Raw genomic sequence first — 27,755 nt, 5'->3', positions numbered from 1 at the left:
GAGCTGTCGGCCTACGGTGGGGTGGCGAGCCTCCCCGTAGTGTCCAGTGAGTAACACAGCCTCGTGAGCCGAATACAGTGGTATGGGACACTGTATTCGAGCTGTCGGCCTACACTGATAAGGTGACGAGCCCTTTGTAGTGACCTCAAGCATACTTTAAGACCGCGTAGAGGCGACGAGCCCTTACGTAGCAACAAGAGTACACTAGGCCTACACTGATAAGGTGACGAGCCCTTTGCAGCGACCTAGAACTGCAATATCGTATGAGAATTGCTAGGACTGACGACCCTAGAATGGATCATTGTTGGGAATTGATATAAGGGAGGTACCTTAGCTTCCCAATCCTGCTGTATGAAAAGGACTAATAAGAGCTTGGTAATCATATTCATGCACCACATTGCATGTGCCATTTGGCGATGTGTAAAGAGCACGAGGAAGTGACTGACATGCGCGACCGTTAAATGAAGATCACTGAGAGAGTGCAGGCGGGGGCATGCATCATTTATTCATAGCATTCCTGCATTAATCAGAGTACTTAGGGATGTTCGATTGTATTGCTTTATCATTACTGCTTGATTGAATTGATAACATGTTAACCTTTGCTTTATTGTTCCACTGAGTTGATCACTCACTCCCACATTACGGGACAGTGTCTTGAACACCTACCAGACCCTGTTGCAGGTTCAGATGATGGCGTAGCCTGCGAGGCGGAGCCGGACTTTGAGGATGATGAGGAGGCATTCTCATATATGCAGTATTCAGGCGGGTTCTCGTAGACCGTTCTGAATCGACGGGGCTTCAGGGTTATACTTGTAGTGGCCTATCACATTTTGATATTTTGAAATTTGAAACAATACATGTAATTATGACCTGGCGATGCATACATACTTTGGGGACTTATACTAATTTGTAGAGTTATACATATTTGAGTCAGTCTTCCGCTTGCGTATTACAACTGTCCCTGGATTATGTTTTGCTGATTTTGTTTAATCTTATTCATGTTTTATGCACTAATACAGACAACATTTAATCATCATTAAATATGTTGCATAAGTGATGCGTTGGAACTCGGGAGTTGGACTTTTACTCGACCCTCGATTTTTAGGGCATTACAAGCACCAAAGCAACAAGATCAGCTACCACCCATTGGTAAGACACATCTAGCACCTATACTCGCTATTGGTAAGACAAGCATCAAATGTAGGAGCTTCCACCTATACTTGCTCAGAAGAATGGGCATTGAGAACTGAAAAAACAGTAGAAAGAGAGAATAGAAGAGGAGAGAGACAGAGAGAGAGGGAAGGGTCTCAATTAGGGTTCACACAACCCCCCTCTTTATATTATTAATATTTGATAATTACATAAATACCCTTAAGTAACAGATGAAAAATCCCCACTTTGTCCCATTCCCAAGGTATTCTGTAACGGTAACAATGGCCGTAACGACCACCACTGTTACCTTTACAAAAAGAATGCGAATATAACAAGTTTCCATTTAATGGGGCCTCAAAAGCATGTGACACGTGATATTTCACCAAGAAATCATCAACAATTGGAAAGGAAATGAAAGATTGTGGTCTCAATAACTCGCATATTGCGATATCGATAATATCGAGATATTATCAATGACAAATTGAACACTATATACAACCATGTGCCCATGAAAAAAAAAAATTCTAATAAACAAAATTTTGATGATATCAATACGTTGGCGATATTATTGAAATATCATCAATACACTATGATACAAGCATTACCTAGAATTTACATAGTCGAAAATATTGGCGATACATTGGCGATATTAATGCATTGCCTAGAATTTACATATTTGAAAATATTGACGATTACATTAGCGATATTGATACGTTGGTGATACTTAGCAATATATTGCAAATACCTGGAATTTCTGATACTACCAGCGCTATCGGTATCGCTACCAGTGTAATCAGTATCACTGAGTTAGAGATAAAGATAATATTAGAGATATTTCAATAATACCAGAGATAATTTGAACACTACCCGCACATGACCCAACCACTCAATCAAATATTCAATTTAATATATATATATATATATATATATATATATATATATATATATATTATATTAGATAGAGTCATAGAGGTACCTTGTTGTGGGTGCTAAGAGAGAGATAGAGCTCGGGCGAGTGGTCAAGTGTAAGTCGTACAGTTGAGACGAGTTGGGCAGACACTGAGTCGAGCTCAAGCAAGTGGCCGAGTCAAGGAGAAGGAGAGAGAGAGAGAGAGAGAGAGAGGAGCTTAGGCACAGCGGGTTGGGTAAAGGAAAGAGAAGGGGTAAGAAAGGGACGGATGGCTGGGTAGGGTAAGGGTTTTTTTTAGTTTTAAGTTTTAGCTTTTTTATGTTTAAATATATATATATATATATATATATATATATATATATATATATATATAATTTAATATATATATATATATATATATATATATATATATTCGAGTCGAGTCGAGTCGAGCCGAGTTCGAGTCAAGCTGCACTATGCTCGACCTCGGCTCGTTGTCAAAACGAGCTGGGTCATATGAAGCTTGGTTCGCATCGAGTCGTCATTCAAGCCGAGCTAGATCGAGCCGAGCTGAGTAAGCTTTTCGAGCTAGCTTGGCTCGTGTACAGCCCTGCTTCAAGGCAAAGGTTCCAATTCAGACATGCATGCATAAACACATCCACAATGAAGAAGAAAAAGAAGAGAAGAAGCTAATTCATAAGTGGTTTATTTTCTTCTTTTCTTTTTTCTTTTTTGAACTTTTTAAATTCTCTCTCCCAACATAGTTAGGGAAATTATGGGGCTGATCAACGCGATCCAGACCATTTATTTGTTGGGCCCCATGGACCCCATTTATCAGTTGTGGGGCTCATTGGTCATTATCCCTCTTGACAAAGAAGAAAAAGAAGAGTAGAAGCTAATTCGTAAGTGGTTTATTGTCTTCTTTTTTTTCCTTTTTGGATTCTCTCTCCCAACATAGGTGGGGGAATTATTTGTGGGGCTCATCTATGCAATCCAGACCATTTAACTATTGGGCCCAATGGATCGCCAGTCCCCACATGGAATGGACCTTTCTAGACTAAATGTAGGTCACTGTTTCTTTATAATTTGATGTGTCAGGACTTCTCAAACATGGTTTCTTTCAGCACATAAGCCATCCATTGGTACCACTTGGATTTGAGACCAATATATTCTTGGTTCTTTTTAGTTTTTTTGTTGTATTGTTTGGGTTTTATTATGGCTTTTATTATATGACATTTATGAACTCATTTGGATATAATTGCATCATTATGGCTAACAAGTGAGAGCGCATGGTTGTCCCCAAAACAACGAAGTAGGTTTTTGTAACATTTTGAGTTTTGAGCATGTCATGCTTCTGTTAGAATATCTCGAAGTTCCATTAAAATTTTCTTACATTTTCCTAAAGTTTACTCACAGTTTTTCTTGGAATATGACACTCCAGCCATATTGAATCCTTTCCAGATGTCATTTCCCATTCTCGAAAGTGTGAAACTTTGTGTGAAGTCGATATTTAAAAACTTGAATAAAGCTAGCCCAAATAGTGGGGACAAGGATTCAATGATGATGATTATGACAATGTGCATATATGTGTCACCTCTCTCTTATAAAGTAGTTTTGTGGAATAGCCTTAATCCAATAGAATCATCTCAAAAGTTCCTAGTCAACAATTCCTAAAAGACTACCATCTACTCCAATGATCCTTCCTAAAGACAGAGAAAACTTAACCAAATTATGATATGACTTTTGACTTCTAGTAACCTATGAAGAAAACAAGATGAAAATGGAACATTTAGATAGAGGAAATGAGGCTAAGAAGAGAAGAACGGGAATTTTGAAGACAATGACTTCATTGCTTAAGAGAGGGATACCTTCCCTTATAGAAAAATACATCTATCTATAGAATCTTACAACAGCTACATAAATACAAAATTCTCTCTTAGTAAGGTAGTCCTAGGAATGCACTGATTTGCATAAGTTACAATAGTATGGTACACTGTGATCTACGAGAGATTGATTCCATGGTAGTCCTTCTCACCAATACTCCCCCTCAAGATAGAGAGTAGAAGACAACCATGTAATAACCCAAATAAATCTTAACCGTCAAATTTTAACCATTGATCGACATACCCAATTAGTCCGATATGACCGACGATCTATAAGATCAACTGGTTCAATCTCAACCATTGATTTAGACATATCTAATCCAACTATTCATTAACTAATAAATTCAACCATATATGTAACCATCCACCCAACGATACAACCATCTAACCATCCATATGTTGAAAATCATTGGAACACTTGCCTTTGCATCTAAACTGACCACCCATAATATCGGTCATATGGCCACCCACAATCCTACCCGTCCATCCATAACTATACCTTCGAGTCTAGCCATCGATCGTACAATAACTCATTTGCATATATCTATCCGTCCATCTATGCATACATTAATCCGTCCATCCATCTACATCATACACTTATGCACCAATGAATACTTCACAAATACACCAAACACATCACATACATACCTCTCACGCACACACAAGTAGCCATGCATGCATCATAGCTTACACATACATGTGGCACATGCATGTGGTGCACATAAGATGCATGGTGAATGTGTGCATTTAACCAGCCCACGTTGCAAAAGAAAAAAAAAAGAAAGAAAAAAAAAAAAGAAACGTTATGAAAAGAATTGCAAAACGGAAGCATAAATGCATGTGAAGCATTTAGATTTGTGCACGTGGTGTAAACCAAAAGAAAGAAAGAAAGAAAGAAAGAAAGAAAAACGAAAGAAAACTGAAATTTTAAAAGACATTAATAGCACACGTGAGATGCTATCCTTATAAATAAGGAGCAAAGGAAGAGAAGTGGGATGTGGTGTGACTCTCGTGGTGTGACTCTTACAAAAGAGAAGTAGATTGCTGGACATTCATGTTGGAAAGAGAGGGAGAGAGAGAAGAGAGAGAAAAAGGAAGAAAGAAAAGAAGAGAGAGAAAAAGGAAGAGAGAGGAAGAAAAGAAAAGAAAAAAAAATACATTTAAGAAAAAGTGAGTTTTCTCTCACTTGATATTTATGAAAACTTTATATAATTTAATTTAATTCATTTTATTTATTAATTCAATTGTACTTATAATACAAAATTGCCATCTTGGATGTACTTTTTAATTTGACGTAATTACTTACCCTGCTTCTTAAAATGTTGTTTAAATTATTATTTTTGTTGCCATTGCTTTAATATGATTTCATTTAAGTTTTATAGTCTTATTGTTAATCCTATCTAAAAAAATATATATATATTTATTTGCACTTAGATTTTGTTTTGTTAAAAGTTATTGCAAAATCTTGAGTTTATATATATTTTATATATAGATCTTAAATCATATAAATCATGTTGCATGCTTATCTTTTTAATCAAGATTTAATAAATCACGTTGCATGTTTATTTTTTTCATTGTATTTTAACCATGATCTAATAGATTATGTTGAATGTTTATTTTATTTTTATGTAAAATTTTAATTATCTACATACAATTTACATTGATTGAAAATTTTGTTTTTAGTTTATTAAATCATGTACATCAAGTATTATGGATTGACCGAAGAATGGTAGTCATTGAAGATATTTAGAAATATTTGATTTATGCAATATTAAAATCATGCATCATTAAAATAGTTATGAAACACCAGAAAATAGGTGAGGCAATCAAGTCCTCTGGGTTGAAAATCCCTAAAGCGTAAATAGGTGGGGCGATCAAGACCCTTGGGTTGAAAGTCCCAGAAACCCAACTGGTACCTTTTGGAACATCTACCGTACCCTTTGAGTGGGTGAGCATGTCAGGATTGCAAAAGATTCCCACTGCCAGGTTCGGTAGGGTAGTAGTTTGACCAGCCAACGTACAAATGGGTCCCTCACCAAGTGCCCTTTGGATGGGTGAGCATGTTATGCAAGAGGTTCCCATTGCCAGGCTAGGTGTTTTATTAGCGCGGGTGTTGGCCAACCGGTATAAACTGGCCCTGGTGTTAAAAAGAATAAACCACACCTTTATTATGGAATATAACATATGTTGATTTTATTCATCCATTTTTCTTTGAATTTACATTGAAACATTTTGTTTATTAAATCTCCTCATTTGTTGTTTTACCTAAATAGGTATTGTATCTTTTAATACTTTTATTCATGTTATATGAGGTTATTTTGAAACCTGTGTTGAGATTACTCACTAGGCTTCGTAGATGACCCTGTTGGGATTTTAAAATTTCAGGATCAGGATCACATGGAAGAGCTTAAAGAGATTTTCTTTTATTTATTTTTATTTCTTTACCATTTTCTAAATAAGTGTAATGAACATTTAGTATGACAACATTACGATGATATGTGTTTGATGATAATCTTGAATAGTCGGAACATGGACATTTTTCTTTAAATAAATGTTTAATTATTAAATTTTTGGATTGTTATATTTTATGAATGAGGTTATTTTGTCAATATATGCGTGGTATATGAAGTGTAAACATACAAAACATAAGTCATGCCTGCGGGTACGGAATCGGGGTCGGATATACCCAGGTGCCGGATTTCGGGGCGTGACAGATTGGTATCAGAGCTTAAGTTTAGAATCATTGAGGACCTAGGGTTTTACTTGAAAACTTAGTCACTTTGAAAATTAGGATATATCCCCTGCGAGTGTTGTTGTGATCAAAACTTAACTTGTAGTATTGTCTTTTAGTGATCCATCCTTATGTGATATCTAAAGCTTATTGTTTAATTTAGAACAGGTCTGGGAGCCGGCGTGGAAATAGAGGTAGAGGTCGAGCTAGTCCTATGGCAGCCACACCGGGGACCACCGAAAGTGGCCAATCACTGGATGGGGTCTTTCGTGCTTTAGGTGACATGGCAGCCATTCTTGGACAACACATTCGTCGTGATAATAGAGGAGCCGCCCAAGTTGTGCAGGATGACATTGGGGGCTTAATAGAGATATTTAAGAGATTGAAGCCGCCTACTTTTGAGGGTTTGTCGGACCCTATGGAGGCAGAAAAGTGGAAAAAGCAAATAGAGAAGATATTCACTGTTTTAGGATGTGATGAGGAGCAGAAGGTTACACTTGCGGTTTTCATGTTAGAGGGAGAGGCCGACCACTGGTGGGAGACAATTGCTAGAACAATTGAAGAAGATACTGCATGGACATGGGATATGTTCTGTGAGAAGTTCAATGAGAAATACTTTCCTGAGTGTGTACAGGAGCAAAAAGCAGAGGAATTCATAAGCTTAGAGCAGGGGGAGATGACTGTAGGCCAGTATGAGTCTAAATTTACTGAATTATCCCGTTTTGCCCCATTTATGATTTAGGATGAAGCTCGCAAAGCTAAGAAGTTTGAGCGAGGTCTGAGAGGGTCAATTCGTAACAAGTTGACTCCACTTAAGCTTAGATTGTATGCCGATGTAGTAGAACGGGCTCTAATGATAGAGCGAGACAACGAAGAATTCTGGAAGAGTCGTAACCAAAAGAGAGAAGCGAAGAGCAATGTTAGGGCTGCATCAAATACATCTCAAACACAGGGTGATGCTTCCAAGAAACTAAAGACGATGGTAACAAACACCTCAACTCCTGCTCAGCCAATGAACCGATTTACGGGTAAATGTTATAACTGCGGAATGGAGGGTCACTCTGCGCGTTTTTGTAAACAACCACCTCAGCAACCACATTATCGGGCGCCCCCGCAGATGCACCCGAGACCTCAGCCACAGTTTCAAGCACCTCAACCGCAATACCAGAGACCCCCATCTCATCAAGTACCGGAACAGTATCAAAGAAATTCGCAACAAAGACCCCCTCAGCAACAGCAACGCCCACAAATACAACACCACCAGCCGAGGCAGGAAGGTCAGGCTTCTCGACAACCAGCCCAGGGTCGTGTGTTTACTATAGTACCATCTGACGCAAATGTTAATGGAGTAGTGGTGGAAGGTACCATAATTCTCTATTCCTCGCCCGCTCAAGTTTTATTTGATTCAGGAGCTACACATTATTTTATTTCGACTCTTTTCATGCATACATTGAGTTTATCTCCTGAACTCCTAGATAAGAATTTAGTAATTGCTACACCAATAGGAAGCTCCGTAGTGTTAAATCAGATATGTAGATCTTGCCCTGTCATGGTTGGAGATTCCGTATTGTTAGCTGACCTTATCGTATTAGACATGCAAGAGTTCGATGTTATTCTGGGAATGGATTGGTTAGCTTCGTTCCATGCAAATTTGGATTGTTTTGAGAAGACCGTGACATTCTCTATTCCTGGGCGACCGAGACTCCAGTTTCTTGGAAAGCAAAAGAATGGACCGTTATGCGATTTCTTAGCACTTTTGGAGGAAGAACCACATGAAGTAGGTATCGATCAAATTCCAATCGTATGTGAGTTTTCCAATGTATTTCAAGACATACCAGGGTTGCCTCCAAGAAGGGAGATCGAATTTGGTATAGATCTTATGCCCGGAGTGTCACCAATCTCCATGGCACCGTACCGTATGGCACTAGTAGAGTTGAAGGAACTGAAGGAGCAGATTCAAAAGTTATTGGAGCAGGGTTTCATTCGGCCGAGTACATCACCGTGGGGTGCACCAGTCTTATTTGTAAGGAAGAAAGATGGCTCGATGAGATTATGTATTGATTATCGCCAACTAAACAAGGTGACCATTAAAAACAAATACCCACTTCCTAGGATAGATGATCTTTTCGATCAGTTGAAAGAAGCCAAGTTTTTCTCCAAAATAGATTTGCGGTCAGGATATCACCAGCTTAGAATTAAAGAAGTAGACATACCAAAGACGGCCTTTAGGACTCGTTATGGCCACTACAAGTTTCTCGTGATGCCGTTTGGACTAACAAATGCACCAGCAGTATTTATGGACCTAATGAACAGAGTATTTAAGCCACACCTAGATTGTTTTGTCATAGTATTCATAGATGATATTCTTATATATTCAAAGACCCAGGAAGAACATGAGCAACATCTTAGAATCACTCTTCAAACCCTGCAGGAACATTGATTATATGCTAAATTTGAAAAGTGTGACTTTTGGAAGGAGGAAGTGAAATTTTTGGGCCATGTAGTTTCAAAGAAGGGTGTATCAGTAGACCCATCAAAGGTAGAAGCAGTATTAAAGTGGGAACAGCCCACGAGTGTGACCGAAATACGTAGTTTTCTTGGTTTAGCAGGGTATTATCGAAGATTTATCAAAGACTTCTCTCGAATTACGGCACCATTAACTCGATTGACCAGGAAGGGTGTAAAGTTCATTTGGGATGATACTTGTGATCAGGCATTTTCAGAGTTAAAGATTAGGTTGACGACAGTGCCTGTCCTCACCATTCCTTCGAGTGGTGAAAAGTTTGTAATCTTCAGTTATGCTTCATATAGAGGTTTAGGTTGCGTCCTTATGCAACAAGGTAAGGTTGTAGCTTACGCCTATATGGGGAGAAGTTCGAGCTATTTTCAGACCATAAGAGTCTGAAGTATCTTCTCTCAGAAAGAATTAAATATGAGGCAGCGTCGGTGGATGGAATTCTTGAAAGACTATGACTTCACCCTTCAATATCATCCAGGTAAAGCCAATGTAGTAGCAGATGCCTTAAGTCGTAAGCCACACGGAGTAATCGCTCACCTCCTGATTCAGCGATGGAAAATGTTAGATACAGTGAAGGATTTTGACATCCAATTGAATCTGCAAACGTCTGTAGCTCGTCTCTTGAACCTAGCCGCTCAACCTTCCTTAATTGGTAAGGTTATAGAAGCTCAACAACAAGATTCATGGATACAAGCTAAGGTAATAGAAGCTGAAAAAGGTGGTAAGTCAGAATGGAAAGTTGGTACTGATTGTGGATTAAGGTTCCAAGGAAGATTATGTATACCAAATGTGGCTGAATTAAAGAAGGAAATTATGGACGAGGCACACCGCACTAAATTCATAATCCACCCTGGAGGTACGAAGATGTATCATGATATGCGTAGGCAATATTGGTGGAATAATATGAAGAGGGAGATCGCTGATTTTGTAGCCAAATGTCTCACGTGTCAACAGGTGAAAGCAGAGCATCAAAAGCCGTCGGGGATGTTACAGCCACTACCGATTTTCGAGTGGAAGTGGGAGCACATATCCATGGATTTCATTATGGGATTGCCACGGACACGTAATAATCATGATGTGGTTTGGGTCATCGTCGACCGGTTAACTAAGTCCACACATTTTCTTCCTATACGTGCTACCTATCCCCTAGAAGAATTATGTAAACTATATATTAAAGAAATAGTTAGACTGCACGGAGTGCCTGTATCCATCGTATCCGATCGGGATTCTAAGTTTACGTCTCGTTTTTGGAGAAGTTTACAAAAGGCACTGGGAACCACTCGAGTTTAGCACCGCTTTTCACCCTCAGACTGACGGGCAGACTGAAAGAGTGAATCAGATCCTTGAAGATATGCTCCGAGCTTGCGTGCTTGATTTCAAAGGGAGTTGGGATGATCATTTACCATTAATCGAGTTCGCTTATAATAATAGCTACCAGACAAGTATCGGCATGGCGCCATATGAGGCTTTGTACGGGAGGCCTTGTAGATCTCCAAATTGTTGGACAGAAGTTGGAGAAGGTAGTTTGCTTGGACTAGAGATTGTGCAAGAGACAACGGAGAAGATTTTTATCATTAGAAACCGTTTGCGCACAGCCCAAAGTCGTCAGAAGAGTTATGCAGACAATCGCAGAAGAGATCTAGAGTTTGTAGTTGGAGATCATGTCTTCTTAAAGATTTCTCCTATGAAGGGCGTTATGAGGTTTGGTAAAAAGGGAAAGTTGGCTCCAAGGTATATAGGTCCGTTTGAGATTCTAGAGATCCAAGGTTGGTGTTGTCGCATATAGGCTTGCTTTACCGCCTCAGTTGTCTGGTATTCATGATGTTTTCCATGTGTCGATGTTAAGGAAATATGAGCGGGACATTTCTCATGTTATAGACTAGCAACCATTAGAGATCCGAGAAGACGCTTCATACATCGAACACCCAGTATGTATTCTTGACCGGAAGGACCAAGTGCTTCGATCCAGGGTTATACCGTTAATCAAGGTTCAGTGGAGTCACCATACTGAGGAAGAGGCTTCATGGGAACGAGAGGCCGAGATCTAAGAGAAATACCCTCACCTATTCGCATTATAGGTATGTAAATTTCGAGGACGAAATTTCTTTTAAGGAGGGTAGAATGTAATAACCCAAATAAATCTTAACCGTCAAATTTTAACCATTGATCGACATACCCAATTAGTCCGATATGACCGACGATCTATAAGATCAACTGGTTCAATCTCAACCATTGATTTAGACATATCTAATCCAACTATTCATTAACTAATAAATTCAACCATATATGTAACCATCCACCCAACGATACAACCATCTAACCATCCATATGTTGAAAATCATTGGAACACTTGCCTTTACATCTAAACTGACCACCCATAATATCGGTCATATGGCCACCCACAATCCTACCCGTCCATCCATAACTATACCTTGGAGTCTAGCCATCGATCGTACAATAACTCATTTGCATATATCTATCCGTCCATCTATGCATACATTAATCCGTCCATCCATCTACATCATACACTTATGCACCAATGAATACTTCACAAATACACCAAACACATCACATACATACCTCTCACGCACACACAAGTAGCCATGCATGCATCATAGCTTACACATACATGTGGCACATGCATGTGGTGCACATAAGATGCATGGTGAATGTGTGCATTTAAACAGCCCACGTTGCAAAAGAAAAGAAAAAAAAAAAAAAAAACGTTATGAAAAGAATTGTAAAACGGAAGCATAAATGCATGTGAAGCATTTAGATTTGTGCACGTGGTGTAAACCAAAAGAAAGAAAGAAAGAAAGAAAGAAAAAATGAAAGAAAACTGAAATTTTAAAAGACATTAATAGCACACGTGAGATGCTATCCTTATAAATAAGGAGCAAAGGAAGAGAAGTGGGATGTGGTGTGACTCTCGTGGTGTGACTCTTACAAAAGAGAAGTAGATTGCTGGACATTCACGTTGGAAAGAGAGGGAGAGAGAGAAGAGAGAGAAAAAGGAAGAAAGAAAAGAAGAGAGAAAAAGGAAGAGAGAGGAAGAAAAGAAAAGAATAAAAAAAGAAAAAGAAAAAGAAAAAAGAAAATACTTTTAAGAAAAAGTGAGTTTTCTCTCACTTGATATTTATGAAAACTTTATATAATTTAATTTAATTCATTTTATTTGTTAATTCAATTGTACTTATAATACAAAATTGCCATCTTGGATGTACTTTTTAATTTGACATAATTACTTACCCTGCTTCTTAAAATGTTGTTTAAATTATTATTTTTGTTGTCATTGCTTTAATATGATTTCATTTAAGTTTTATAGTCTTATTGTTAATCCTATCTATAAAAAAAAAAAATTATTTATTTGTACTTAGATTTTGTTTTGTTAAAAGTTATTGCAAAATCTTGAGTTTATATATATTTTATATATAGATCTTAAATCATATAAATCATGTTGCATGCTTATCTTTTTAATCAAGATTTAATAAATCACGTTGCATGTTTATTTTTTCATTGTATTTTAACCATGATCTAATAGATTATGTTGAATGTTTATTTTATTTTTATGTAAAATTTTAATTATCTACATACAATTTACATTGATTGAAAATTTTGTTTTTAGTTTATTAAATCATGTACATCAAGTATTATGGATTGACCGAAGAATGGTAGTCATTGAAGATATTTAGAAATATTTGATTTATGCAATATTAAAATCATGCATCATTAAAATAGTTATGAAACACCAGAAAATAGGTGAGGCAATCAAGTCCTCTGGGTTGAAAATCCCTAAAGCGTAAATAGGTGGGGCGATCAAGACCCTTGGGTTGAAAGTCCCAGAAACCCAACTGGTACCTTTTGGAACATCTACCGTACCCTTTGAGTGGGTGAGCATGTCAGGATTGCAAAAGATTCCCACTGCCAGGTTCGGTAGGGTAGTAGTTTGACCAGCCAACGTACAAATGGGTCCCTCACCAAGTGCCCTTTGGATGGGTGAGCATGTTATGCAAGAGGTTCCCATTGCCAGGCTAGGTGTTTTATTAGCGCGGGTGTTGGCCAACCGGTATAAACTGGCCCTGGTGTTAAAAAGAATAAACCACACCTTTATTATGGAATATAACATATGTTGATTTTATTCATCCATTTTTCTTTGAATTTACATTGAAACATTTTGTTTATTAAATCTCCTCATTTGTTGTTTTACCTAAATAGGTATTGTATCTTTTAATACTTTTATTCATGTTATATGAGATTATTTTGAAACCTGTGTTGAGATTACTCACTAGGCTTCGTAGCTGACCCTGTTGGGATTTTAAAATTTCAGGATCAGGATCACATGGAGGAGCTTAAAGAGATTTTCTTTTATTTATTTTTATTTCTTTACCATTTTCTAAATAAGTGTAATGAACATTTAGTATGACAACATTACGATGATATGTGTTTGATGATAATCTTGAATAGTCGGAACATGGACATTTTTCTTTAAATAAATGTTTAATTATTAAATTTTTGGATTGTTATATTTTATGAATGAGGTTATTTTGTCAATATATGCGTGGTATATGAAGTGTAAACATACAAAACATAAGTCATGCCTGCGGGTACGGAATCGGGGTCGGATATACCCAGGTGCCGGATTTCGGGGCGTGACAAACCATACACAACCTCTTTGTGATGTAAAGAAGTGGTGATCTCAGAAAAGGCTCACTGATGACACGAGCTAGTTCTCAATTTGATGCACAGAGCAAGAACTTCTTTGGATACAATCTTCTTGAATATAGAGTGATAATCAACTTCGATGGGGAGGGTCCCTCCGCCCTTGCCCAGTATGTTGTGAGTGTCCCTCCACCTAGGTGTGAGTTGCGAGTATCCCTCCACCCTTGCCCAGTATGTTCTCGTGTGGAGTTCCACCTCGCACATCCGGGGGAGTGCTAAAGTCCCTTGATATACATTGATACACCATCTTCTAACAGCTCGAGCTTTTTAGAGAAAGTGGTTGTTTGACATTCAGTAGCTGAAAATTACAAAAATACCCTTGTCTCTAAAAACTTAAGTGCATACTCAAAAATAAAAGTTGTAAGCTACCAAATCTTAATCCAAACCAATAATCAAGTCCAAAAAACATAAAAACATAAATGCCAAGTACTAGGGGCCCATATGGTACAAAATCTAAGTAGATCAACGGTCTGATGGCCCATAGATGATGATTTGATGATCAGATGAGCCAACGGGCATGATCAAATGGTCTAATACTCCTATCGAAGTAGCCCACATGCATCCTCCCAATGTGGGGTCTTCCTAATCCTGATGCACGAGCTATGCATGTGGGGTCTTCAAAGTGGCCTGTCAGGCTTCATGTAGATTTCATCCATCCAAAGTGAAGCTGGGGCTACAGTTGGAACCCTCCTCCTCTGGTAGACCCGATATGAAGGTCCGATATCCTCATCAATCCTCCCCAGCTAAGAAAGATTCGCCTCTAGTGAAGCAAAACTACAAAACCGCTCCAGAAGATCAGGAACCAACCTATGAAACTCCGTCTCTGTAATCCACATGCTATCTGACGCTGGTCTATCCTTCCATTTGACAAGGAATTTCTGAAATCCTCCTTGTCTCGTGGAAACCACGCGATCATCCAACACATCCTCAATCTTCTCTTTTCTCTCAGGTAACGATGGTAGAGAAGGTAAAGGGTGTGATGATGGGGTAGGTAAAGGCCAAGGACTAGGGGACAAATATGGCGTATAGTGGTCCGAAAAAGGGCTAGTTGGTGCAATAATAAGACCATCACAAGAAGCCAGGTCCTCTACATTGAATGTGGAACTAATGCCCATGTTAGAAGGAATATCTACCATATATGCATTAGTGCCTACTCTTTGCAAAATTTTATAGGGACTTGCACTACAGCCATGTAACTTTTTATAAGTTTCCTGAGGAAACTGCTCTGGTCGTATGTGAATCATGACGTAGTCACCCACCTGAAATTCCCTATACCTATGGTGAGAATCATCATGAATTTTATACTTTTCGTTACTTACATTACTTCTTTTGATCTGAGCATGTAAATCATGCATATGTTGTGCAAATGCCGACTCGGATGGCCTATGTGAGATGGACATGGGGATCAGATCTATAAGCTTCCTAGGTTTGTACCCATGCATGACTTCAAATGGACTCATACTTATGGACCTATTCACTGAACTGTTGTATGTAAACTCTGCAACAAGTAAAACTGCATCCCAGGTCCTAGTATGGTCTCCCACTAAGCAACGCAATAGGTTTCCTAGGCTCCTATTAATTACTTCTGTTTGCCCATCGGTTTGAGGATAGTAAGCCAAAGAGAATTGAAGTCACGTACCCATCATATGCCAAAGTGTCTTCCAAAAGTAACTCACGAAGAGCACATCTCTGTCAGACACAATGGTCTTCGGCAAACTATGCAAACAAATTACCTCCCCAAAGAAAATTTTAGCCACATTGGAGGCATCTAAAGTTTTTAAACACGACTAGAAGTGAGCCATTTTGGAAAAATGGTCCACTACAACAAAGATTGAATCGTGCTTCATGATAGTCTTGGGAAGTCCAAGCACGAAATCCATACTAAGGTCCTGCCACGGAGCATGAGGAACTGGGAAAGGCGTATATAAACCTGTATTCTTCCTTCTCTGCTTTTCCAATTGACAAGTCATACATTGCCTAATAATTTTGGCCATATCTCTCTTAAGGCTTGGTTAGTAAAATCTGTCCTCCACAAGAGTAATAGTCTTGTCTCTCCCAAAATGACCAGCTACCTCTCCGGAATGAAGCTCCCAAACTAGAAAATTCCAGAGAGAAGTATGAGGGATGCAGAGTCTGTCACCTTTGAATAAGAAATCGTAAAAAATGACAAACCCCCGATCATTCCTCATCTGACCACCTAGAAATGACGCATACAACTCTCCAAAATCTGGGAATGACGGATATTCTTCTTTCAAACGCTCGAACCCAGTGACCTCAATACTCATGGATTGGAGTAGCGTCACCCTACAGCTAAGGGCATTGGCTGGTTTATTTTCTACCCAAGCCTTATGTTTTAATACAAACGAATACTCCTGAAGAAACTGTACCCACTTAGCATTCCTTGGGTTCAATTTCTTTTGGGAGTTGAGATAGCGCAAGGCCTCGTGGTAAAAAAAATAAGAAGAATTCTTGCGGTAGGAGATAGTAACACCAATGGGGCAAAAATTGCACGACCGAATAGAACTCCTTGTCATATGTAGAGTGTCGTTGCATAGCTTCTTTCAACTTCTCACTAAATAAGCAACGGGGTGCCCCTCCTAAGTAAGAACTCCACCTATACCAACCCTTGAAGCATCACACGCAACTTCAAAGACTTTAGAAAAGTCAGAAAGGCTCATGAAGGGAGCCTCTAATATCTTGCCCTTAATCTCCTTAAAAGCTCTGGAGACCACCTTAGTCCATTTAAACTCCTATTTCTTTATACAATCTGTAATGGGAGTCACAATGGAATTAAACCTTCTAATGAACCGCCTATAGAATGTGGCTAAGCCATAAAAGTTATGCACCTCATGAAAGTTCTGTCGTTCAGGCCAACTCACAATGACCTTGACTTTCTCAGGATCCGCAAATATGCCGTCAGACAACACAATGAACCCTAAGAAAATGACTCTATCTGACATGAACGTACAGTTCTTCGGGTTCACAAATAACTTTTCTGCTCTAAGGACCCTACAAACATGCCTCAAGTGGTGGAGAATGGAGATGTTGCTCCTCAGTAGTACTATAAATAAGAATGTCATAAAAATATACCACTAGGAACTTCCCATTGAAGGGTATCAACACCTGGGTCATCACCCTCTTAAACATACTCAGAGCGTTAGTCAAACCAAAAAGCATGACCAACCACTCGTAAAGCCCATCCTTCGCCTTAAAGGCAGTCTTCCATTCGTCTCCTGGGCAAATACGTATTTGGTGGTGCCCACTCTTGTGGTCAATCTTCGAAAAGACCGTAGCACAGGCTATCATGTCTAACATGTCATCAAGACCTAGTATGGGAAACTGATACTTAACTGTGATCTTATTGATGGCGCGACTATCCACACACATGCACCACATGTCATCTTTCTTAAGCATGAGAAGGGCGGGCACAGCGCAAGAACTCGTACTCTCTTGGATGGAACATTTTATGATGAGCTCGTCCACTTGCTTCTTCAACTCTGCGTGCTCCGTAGGATTCATTCAATGGTGAAGAAGGTTTGATAGAGTTGACCCAGGGACCAAATCTATAGCATGTTGTATGTCCTTCATGGGTGGAAACTCGTCCAGCAAATTATCAGGGAAAACTTCTCTAAAGTCCTCGAAAACCAGACTTACCTCACGTGGCAACTCTATGCTAACCTGGGGTGTAACCTCTCTAGCTACGAGGGCATACGACGCCGAATCCGCCCTAGTCTCTTTCTCAAACTCACTAGCATTTATGATATGTAGAAACTTAGGGTGGGATTTCGTTGACACTTTAGGATCGCTTTTCTTAACTCTCTCCTTCTGACCCAGGGTGCTCTTGGGTGGAAGAGGGACCAACTTGATCTTCTTACCCTCATGTATGAATGAACAAGTATTCAAGCGGCCGAATATTATAACATCACAATCGAATAGCCAAGGTCTATGCAAGACGATATGGCCTACATCCATATGCAACACATCGCACCAAAGCGTGTCCTTATAAGATCCAAACTCAACAGGAACTTAACACTGCTGGGAAACCAGAAGGCAGAAGCGAAGTCTTATCTACCCAAGAAACTTTATAGGGCTGAGGATGAGGGCTAGCTTTCAACCCTAAGCGATCCAGGGTGCTAGTGGAGATCACATTTGAACAACTTCCACTGTCATGATTGCTTTGCAGTTCTTCTCTCCACACTTGCACCAAAACAGGCAGCATGTAAACAACTTACACCTGAAAGTCAGGTGTGAGTTGTTTTACAACTTAAAAAGTTACAGTCATCCAAATGACCCCTCATAGCCTATTCGATCACCTAAAGCTCTAGCCTTCAGAGCATACCCTGCATAGCACACTACCCATGATCGGAACCTTTTGTTCTTCAGGCCCTGCCATCGATAGCCAATGTTAAATATAAATAAATAAGTCCAACTGATTGGACAATCCGCTGGGTCCGATGGTGCCCAACCATTCAATTCTTAAAGGAAAGTTCCTTCAGTTGGATGGGCAGGATCATCGTAATGGCATGCAGTATGTGCAATCCAAGACGGCAGCCACCAGTTCAGTGGCTACGACCACCAAGGGTTGGACCCATATGCAGTGGATGGGCCCAACGACTATAAAACCGGTTCTCAAGTGAAAAATCCCTTTTCAGCAAGCAAGAAAAAGAAAATCAGATTGAATCAGAGTTCCAGTTACATTACACATAAAACATCGAAAAAAAAAAAAAAAACTTCAGTTCTGAAAGAATGCCTCTGAAATCAAAGCACACCTTTGGAGCCTCTTTCTTCGACTGCATGTAATTCAAGTAGAATAACCGAAGCGCGGCGAAGTTGGCAACGGCAACTGCGACAGCGACGAGAATGGATCTTCCATAGAAGGTAGCTCTGATGAGGAAACGAGGTGATCGAGCGGAAAGCGCCGATTTCCGGCATCTCCTTCCAGAAGGGAGAGACGGAGGCCTCCAGCGGATGCCACTGCCGAGGAACTCTGTTCTGAGAACGGTGGTTCGAAAATGATAGAAATGAGAGGAGAATCTTGAAGAAGAAGAAGGAAGAGGGATGATGAAGGATGAAATGAAGGTTTGGGGTTTTGCAGAGAAGCTCACGTCCATGAGGAGAGATGATGAGTGAGTGGTGGTGGAAGAAGGAACAGGTAATATGGAAGAGAGAGACCCTTCTATGCAATGCTGACGTGGGATAGTTTTTCCGCTGGGATTAGAGTCATGGTGCACGTGCAAAGCGGATGCTGATTGCCTAGTGCTCCCCGCCCACCTGAAGTTCCTGTTGTAGGGTCCACAGAGATGCCGGTCAGAAATCCGATCCGTCCATCAGTTTATCAAGATCACAATAGGGCAGATATTCGAAAATCAGTCAGATCCAAAACTCAGGTGAACCTCGCCATACGAAACAGTGGGATTGAATACCACCATTGGACACTTGGTGGAGGCTGCAGAAGTTTTGGATATGATTATATTTGTGCCTACAGTTTTTCCCGGTTGTAAAAACCCTGTGAACGGTTTGGATGGCATATAAACATCATGGTCAGCTCCAGGAAAGTTTCAACGGTAGATGCTTCCATTATCGCTATTCTGTATGTGTCTGCTTGATTTTTGGATTCCTCTCCTGTCGTGAAGCTTGAGAAACGAATGGATGGAGTGGATTTCTTACGTTAACCTCCGTAGGCCCGACAGAACTTTGGGTTGGTTGCACGGACGGAAATGAACCACTGGGAGTTCCCGTCTTCGGAAGCTACAGAGGGCTCGCCACTTAAATATGTCGGTGAGAAATCCACCCCTCCATTTTCTCAAATATAAGAAAAAGGTAGGATGAAACGCCTGCAACTGATGCTTTACATGCTGGCTGATGTTTTATGCACCGGCTGTGCGGGAGAATTGGAATGCAACTCCAATTCCAACGATAATAACTCCAAGCAATAAGATTGACAATTGTATGATGGAGATCCAAAGATATGGATAGCCAATTAAGCCACATTGAGCCTATTAAGCCACTCACTCAATGCGTAAATTGGATCAGATAATAGTTAGAGAGTAGGGTTCGTACTCCGATAATGGGTTATACCTTTGACTTTTGTATAAGATGTCTTTTTAATTAAGGTGAAATGAGACGAGAAAGTGATCCTTACAGTCGGTCGCTAATAACAGTCAGAGAACACCTTTCTAATGAATGAACTGAGTCCAGCATGTGAGCGTAGACTTGAATTACAACTAGAATTACTGGTTACTTAGTTATTGCTATGGATTATACTAAGGAATGTAAATCAACAAGCTTGTAAAGTAAAGATTATACTAATTAACGTAATTTGCTTAACAAGAAAAGTAACATATTACACTAAAGAATGTAAATCGACGGGATAATTGAAAAATATATTTGATTTGTTTGAGTTGGTATGAGACAATTTCATTTGTTGCATTGCCTTTCTATTTATAGGCTTGATCCAGCCATTCTGTAACACCCCAAAAATCGGGGGTCGAGCAAAGCTCAACTCCCAAGTTCCAACGCATCACTTATGCAACATAGATAATGATGCTTAAATGTTGTCCATATTAGTGCATTAATGAGTAGGATTACACTAAATCAGCATATCATCCTCCAGAGTTAATGTAAATAAGCAAGCGGAAGACTGGACTAAATGTATAAAGTATATACGTGTTTCATAACCTCCACAGTATAAGCGTGTTATCGGGCTGAGTAAATACATAATTTGTTTCAAAATATACAAAGTGACAAAATATAAATGTTCAACTAATCCAATATCTCTGTAATCCCATTGAAGCAGCGCGAGGTCTACATAGACCCGCCTGAGAGCTGCACGTAGTAGAACTCTTCCTCCTTATCAAAGAAGTCTGGTTCCGTCACGTAAGCCTCATCGCAACTTGCATCTAAATCAAAATCTAGTTGGTATTTTAAAACACCGTCCTAGAGTGGGAGTGAGTGATCAACTCAGTTGTACTATCAGGCAAAGGTTAACATGTTATGAATTCAATCAAGCAATAATGATAAAGCAATGTATCAATCACTTCCTAATTACTCTTGTTAATGTAGGAATGGTATGCAGTAATGATGTATGCCCTCGCCTGCACTCCCTCAGCGATTTCATCTCACGGTCGCATATGGCAAACTCCCTAAACGTGTGCTTCCTCGCCAAAGCACATGCAATGCGGTGCATGGTCATGTTAGCCAAGTAATTTATTATGTTTATTCATACAGCAGATTTGAGAAGCTAAGGTACCTCTCTTTATATCACTTACCCAAATAATGATCCATCTAAGGTCGTCAATCCTATTTAATCACATACGATAGGCAAGTTGTAGGGCATCACCCTTGATGAAAAGCAGTGGATAGGTAAGTTCACGAGTTTACACTCGAGGTTACTACGGAGAGGCTCGTCACCTCAGCATAGGCCTAGTTTATACTCGAGGTCACTACGGGATGCTCGTCACGTGAACGTATGCCGACAGCTCGAATACGGTGTCCCATATACCACCATATTCGGCTCACGAGTTTGGGTTGCTCACTGGTCACTACGGGGAGGCTCGTTGTAACGCCCTGAAAATCGGGAGTCGAGCAATGTAACGTCTCGAAAAAACTCGTACAAAGACCCGAGTACCACCTCAGGCAGAAATTACCTAGGATCAAAACCTTTAAAAAATTAGGTTAATGTTAGCAAGTGTTAAACTAGAGTGCTTGTGAAATTAGCACTAATCACTTTAAATGTGATCTGCAAGACCGAAAATGTGCAGAATCATTGACGCTACATTACCCTGAAATCTAGAATCCATCTCTAAACCCGGTTGCTCTCAGGAGCACACCGAAACTCCGTATCGGACCTAGACCGCACGTCGAAAGTCCGATTACCTCGAAACTATACAGTTATGAGCGCATTACTGGACTTGACAACCCCCTCGAAAATCAAGTCTTGATTGTGTCTATAACTACACAACTTGAGCCCGGAGCAAAGAGTGTGAGAAACGTGAAAATATTTAGAAATAAAAATTTGAATTTAAGTAATCTGAGTCGTGTCGCTTGCGGGCTAAATATAAGGATTCAGACCGTCAGAATCTGACTCAAATACACCCTCGGATCAGGAGAAATGTCCCACACATGTCGATGTACTTGTGGCCCTGATCGAGTGACCGTGACCGCTGAACTGAAACTGGTCTGCCACGGCTAATCTGTAAATCCGATCGATACGAAAACTCAGCCTAATCTAGATCCATGGTCAAGGAGCTTAAGTCCGACCGCACGTGGAAAAGAGGCCACCAGAAGTGCTCTGTTGGACCGGAATGACCCATATTTGGATATAACCTAAGTATACCTTAGCCCTGGGGCCACTCTCATCAAACCTGGGCCTATATAAGGACCTTAAACACCCTCTCTCATATGCCATACGAATTTATAAACCCTAAGGGAAAGAAGAGAGAAAAGAGAAGAAGAAAGTGAGGAAGAGAGAGAGAGTGTGTGAGAAATAGAGGTTGGGATCTTTCCCTGACGCTCCACGTGCTTCGCCAGCACTCCTGTGTCGCTATACGGGCGATACCAATCCCGTTCTTAAGTAAGAAAACCTAACCCTAATCTGTTTTAGGGTTTCAGATAGTGTAAGTTATGAAATAGCTAACCTAATTTATGCTAGAGGTTGCGAATCTGCCGTAGACAAAGACTTAGCTTTAAAATTGAGTTCGTTACAAGTCTACCGGCGAAAGGTGCGGACTATAAACGTATAGGTTATGGTTTTCAAGGCTTTCAATGTCGGTTAATGGTTTATTACTGATGTGGGTGCAATTTCACATGCCAAATGCGATGCTGGTATCGCGTTTCTAATATATATGACTATATTGAGATAGTGTATTCCATGTATATGTAGAAAGTATCGTATGCGTATGAAATTTGAACGTGTGCTTACCATGATTAATTGTCGTGTGTTTGTGCTAGTTGTATGTGTAACAACTCCTTGGAAAAAGGTTGTCTTAATATGTGCTATCACCAACATACATCATGTATGTTGGAATATGTAGTCTAAGTATTTGTAGAAATGTCTGAATGAACAAGTGTGTAATAATTTGTACTTTATATGGGTATTGAGAAGAAATTCTCAACTACCTTAACGATGTGTATGATTTCCTCCATGTAACTTACATTCTTTGTCTATTTTACTTAGACACTGCTTATGTGTGAATTCATGTTTAAGTTGAAATCTATCAAATGCTCACATGCTTGTATGAATGGAATTGTTGAACCATTACCGTTCTAATTTGCTTGTATGAGTATCTGTTATAATTGAATGTGTTTCAGACTACGGAATAGTCCAGGCAATCAGTAACAGGTCCTGATATGGTGGCTGAGGTTGTCTCGCCACATAGGACGTGATCGATGAATCCGAGCCGTACTTGGGATGTCGGGAGTAGTTAGGCCACACGGAGTGCTCACGCACTTCATGTTGATTAACTCAACGTGCGCTTGTACTAATCGAGCTTATCAAGTAACCCGATTGACCCGATATATGTTCACCATGTTTAGACGCTACTGCTTGAATCTAAGGTACCAAACTCACCAGTGAAAACTCCTTTAAACCTTGGTACCTCGATCCGCTAAGACTCATGAGTTGGGCATGGTGGTATGGGACACCGTGGTCGAGCTGTCGGCCTACGCTGGGGTGACGAGCCTCTCCGTAGTGACCAGTGAGCAACCTAGACTCGTGAGCCAAATATGGTGGTATGGGACACTGTATTTGAGTTGTCGGCCTACACTGATAAGGTGACGAGCCCTTTGTAGTGACCTCGAGCGTACGCTAAGATTGCGTAGAGGCGACGAGCCCTTACGTAGCAACAGAAGTACACTGGGCCTGCACTGATAAGATGACGAGCCCTTTGCAGGGACCTAGAACCGTAATATCGTATGAGATTACTAGGATTGACGACCCTAGATTGGATCATTATTTGGGAATTGATATAAGGGAGGTACCTTAGCTTCCCAATCCTGCTGTATGAAAAAGACTAATAATAACTCGGTAATCACGCTCATTACATCGCACTGCATGTGCCCTGGATTGAAGAGCACAGAGAAAAGAAAGCATGTCGCGACCGTAAGATGGTGTCGCACAAGGGAGTGTAGGCGAGGGCATGCATCATGCTTACATTTTATCATTGCATTAATAAGAGTATCTAGGAATGTCTAATATGTCTGCTTTATCATTACTACTTGATTAAATTGATAACATGTTAACCTTTACTTTGTGGTTCCACTGAGTTGATCACTCACTCCCACGTTCTGGGACGGTGTTCTGAACACCCACCAGACTGTCTTAGTTGCAGATGATGATGCGACTCAGGAGGCGGAGCCTAATTACTATGACGATCAGGACGAGTTCTCATATATGCAATTCTTCGGTGGTTTCGCTTAGGCCATCCGGATCGTCGGGGCTATAGGGTTTATTTTGTAGTTGAACTATTTGAACTATTACAAGTATATAGTGACTCAGTGATGTATTCATACTCTAGAGACCGATCGTGATTCTTTTGACTCATACACGTTTATATACATTTTCCAGTCTTCTGCTTACGTTATATGAATTGATCTGGAGTATGAATTACTGTTTTGGTATAATCTCACTCATGATTAATGCACTAACACAGACAACATTTAATCATCATTAATTATGTAGCATAAGTGATGCGTTAGAACTCATGGATTGAGTTTATGCTCGACCCCCAATTTTCAGGGCGTTATAAGCAAAGCTCAACTCCCAAGTTCCAATGCATCATTTATGCAACATAGATAATAATGTTTAAATGTTGTCCATATTAATGTATTTAAACATGAGTGGGATAATACTAAATCAGCATATCATACTCCAGAGTTAATATAGTTAGGCACGCGGAAGACTGAGATAGATATATAAAGTATATAAGTATTTCACAACCTCCAGAGTATGAGTATGTTACCAGGTTGAATTCATACATGAATGTTTTCAAAATTTACAAAATATCAAAGTGTACATTCCAACTAATCCATAAGTCCCTGTAATCCCGTCGAATCAGAACAAGGTCTACGAAGACCCGCCTGACAGCTGAACATAGGAGAATTCCTCATCCTCGTCCATCAAGTCCATTTCAACTGCATAGACTCCGTCATTACCTGCATCTATAACAGAGTCTGGTTGGTGTTTTAAAACACCATCCCTGGTGGGAATGAGTAGCTAATTCAATGGAACTATAAAGCAAAGGTTAACATGTTATCAATCAAGCAGTAATGATAAAGCAATATAGCAATCATTTCCTAAGTACTCTTATTAATGCAGGAATGGTATGTTGTGATGATGCATGCCCTCGCACAAAGCTCCCTCAAGCAACTCCGACAACCAAGTTTGCGCATGACAACACTTCCTCACAAAGTGCAACTTCAACACCAAAGCACATCCTAAATAACCTCACCCAACACCCTACCAACTGGAGCATTATTTTCGAAGGGGGTCTGGATCAGACGGCTCACCCCAACCTAAGCTGGGACCACAGCCAGACTGCAACTAGGTGTTAGATGAAATGCAATGCATGGTCGTGTTAGCCGAGTATTTAGTTAAGTTTATTCATACAACGGATTCGGGAAGCTAAGGTACCTCCCTTTATATCACTTACCCAAATAATGATCCATCTAGGGTCGTTAATCCTAGTTAATCGCATACGATAGGCAAGTTGTGGGGTCATCACTCCCGGTTAAAAGCAGTGGATAGGCAAGTTCATGAATTTATACTCTAGGTCACTCTACCAACGCCCTACCAATTGGAGCGCTATTTTCGAAGGGGGTCCGGATCAGATGGTACACCCCAACCCACGCTAGGACTAGCCAGGCTGTGCCAGTGTAAGCTGACAGCTCGAATACAGTGTCACATACTGTAAGCCCCGTATCCTAGACCGTACCCTTCCGTAGGCTTCCGCAATCTTTCCGGTCAAATTTCGGCAACCTTCGACCTTTATCTGACGTTTGCGCGCGACCCTGAAAAGCATGCGGTCAACCTGAGTCAGCTCAACACGAGACTTGTACCCTAGCGACCGCGCCGTAGCCGTGATTCCGATGCCGCGACTCACGCGCCGAGGCAATACTCAGGCCAGGAGATGTGGGCCAGCGTTCGGTTCGAGGAAAACGCCACGCGTTGCAAAACTCAAGAGAATCTCTACAACATGTCACCTCAATCCATCAATCAATCCCATCAAGGGTCAAGTACATGTCAAGTACACATCACCTCTTACCATTCCCCAAGCAACCCCTAAAGTCAAAAGTTTCTTACAAGCCCATACCCCTTTTTACACAATCTACCCCAAAGTCAAAAAGGCTCTTACACCCATCACTCACCACATCCATCACTACACCCATCCCCCTCTCTCTCTCTCTCTCTCTCTCTCTCTCATTTCTCAAACTCACCTTTCCCAAGCAAGAAAAATCACATGTCCAAAGCTCTCCCAAACCTCCATGAGAGAGTTTTGTATGTGGCCCACTTCCTACCCTCTCATCCCCCATCTCAACCATCAAAACTTCATCTCTTTCGTTAGAATCGAAGCTAAGGAGCAAAGGAAGCCTGGGGAGCAAGAAGGAGACAGTGGGTGATCTTGATCTTCATTTCTTTATTTTTTTGTGATGTAAGGACCCACTTATGGTGGGACCCACCTTGTTGTAGGCTTGTATCAAAGAGGGGCCCATAGTGGCGGGGCCCCTCCATCCTCGTCGATGTCTCTTTTTCTCTCTTTCTATGATCATGGCCCACCTATAATGTGTGTATTTTACCCATGCCATCCAAATAAATGGGCCACCTTGATCCCTTTTTGGGGCCTATATGACCGGAAGGTCACACAAGCCCGGATGAAAGGGAAACACAAATATCAAGCTGATTCAAAATAAGTGGGCCATGTGGGACCCACCTTAATGAGGTGCATACCCACACCGTCACTCCAGCAGACGCATCAGTGGAGGTTACAGCTAACAGTGAAGTGTTAACTGACAGTGTAGTGTGGACTGACATGTGGTGTGCACTAACAGTGGAGTGTGGACTGACGTGGTGTGTACTAACAGTGGAGTGTGGGCTGACAGTGGGGTCCATGGGACCCATCCACGTCGTCCATCCTATTCCTCGGTTCATTTTCGGCATTGAGCCGAGAAATGAGACCAATCTGATAATTAAGAGGGTCATACCACAGAAATCTATGTTTTCTACCGTTCAAGGCTATTAGGACCCACCTTGCTGTTTTTACACGCCAAACATGCCAAATATTGGACTTGTTCAGTGTGTTTTGAGTCCTAGAATCCAACGGGTGGAGTGGATTCTCGAGGCATGGGCCCCGCATACAAAAAACCTCAGGAAAAAAAACAGAGAGAGAATGCTTGTTGCAGCAGGTGCTGCTGCTGTCAACAGCGTGCGCAGGCGCTGCTGCGCCGTGGACGGAAAAGGGGTAGGAACCACGGGTCCCAGCCGTGGGCCCCACCGTGATGCTTGGGAACATCAACACCGTGCATTGTGATGGGCCCCTTAGGGCAGTGGGCCACCCCCAAAATCAATTGTATACATAGCCCAGGTGGCCCACGTCATAGGAAACAGTGTTGATTGCACGTCTGCCATTGAAACCCTTTTGGGCGTCCAAAAGTTTTGAATTATTTTGAAATTTGTTTTTCCTCCTCACCTGGGTCCGTGTGACCTCATTAACAGATTGGATGGGTGGGCCCCACGTGGGACCCACTATGGTGTGTGTTCTACCCCCACCGTCCACACCATCAGACAGTAGGACCCATCACACGTGTAGGGATAACCCCCCTCCCCTGTTGCATGTGACTGTCCAGGCGGACAGCCTGGACGTTGATATA

At 40.7% G+C, this 27,755-nt stretch overlaps 1 protein-coding gene across 2 annotated transcripts in view; it reads right to left on the bottom strand.

The window, feature by feature from the left end:
• The window catches only part of LOC131237314 (pentatricopeptide repeat-containing protein MRL1, chloroplastic), a 141,212-nt gene extending 122,162 nt beyond the window's left edge, over positions 1-19,050 (bottom strand). Inside the window, exon 1 of one of the 2 annotated variants that reach the window (XM_058235020.1) lies at positions 18,662-19,050. In XM_058235020.1, coding sequence (XP_058091003.1) covers positions 18,662-19,003 — 342 coding nt within the window. In that variant the 5' untranslated portion in view covers positions 19,004-19,050. The remainder of the gene's footprint in view (positions 1-18,661) is intronic. The other variant, XM_058235021.1, reaches the window with a different exon arrangement.
• Between the last annotated feature and the right edge of the window lie 8,705 nt (positions 19,051-27,755).

The sequence above is a fragment of the Magnolia sinica genome, chromosome 2 (genome assembly GCF_029962835.1).
Source record: "Magnolia sinica isolate HGM2019 chromosome 2, MsV1, whole genome shotgun sequence".
NCBI lineage: Eukaryota > Viridiplantae > Streptophyta > Magnoliopsida > Magnoliales > Magnoliaceae > Magnolia > Magnolia sinica.
Note: the sequence above shows the minus strand (reverse complement) of the source record. Positions and strands in the feature narration are given on the sequence as shown.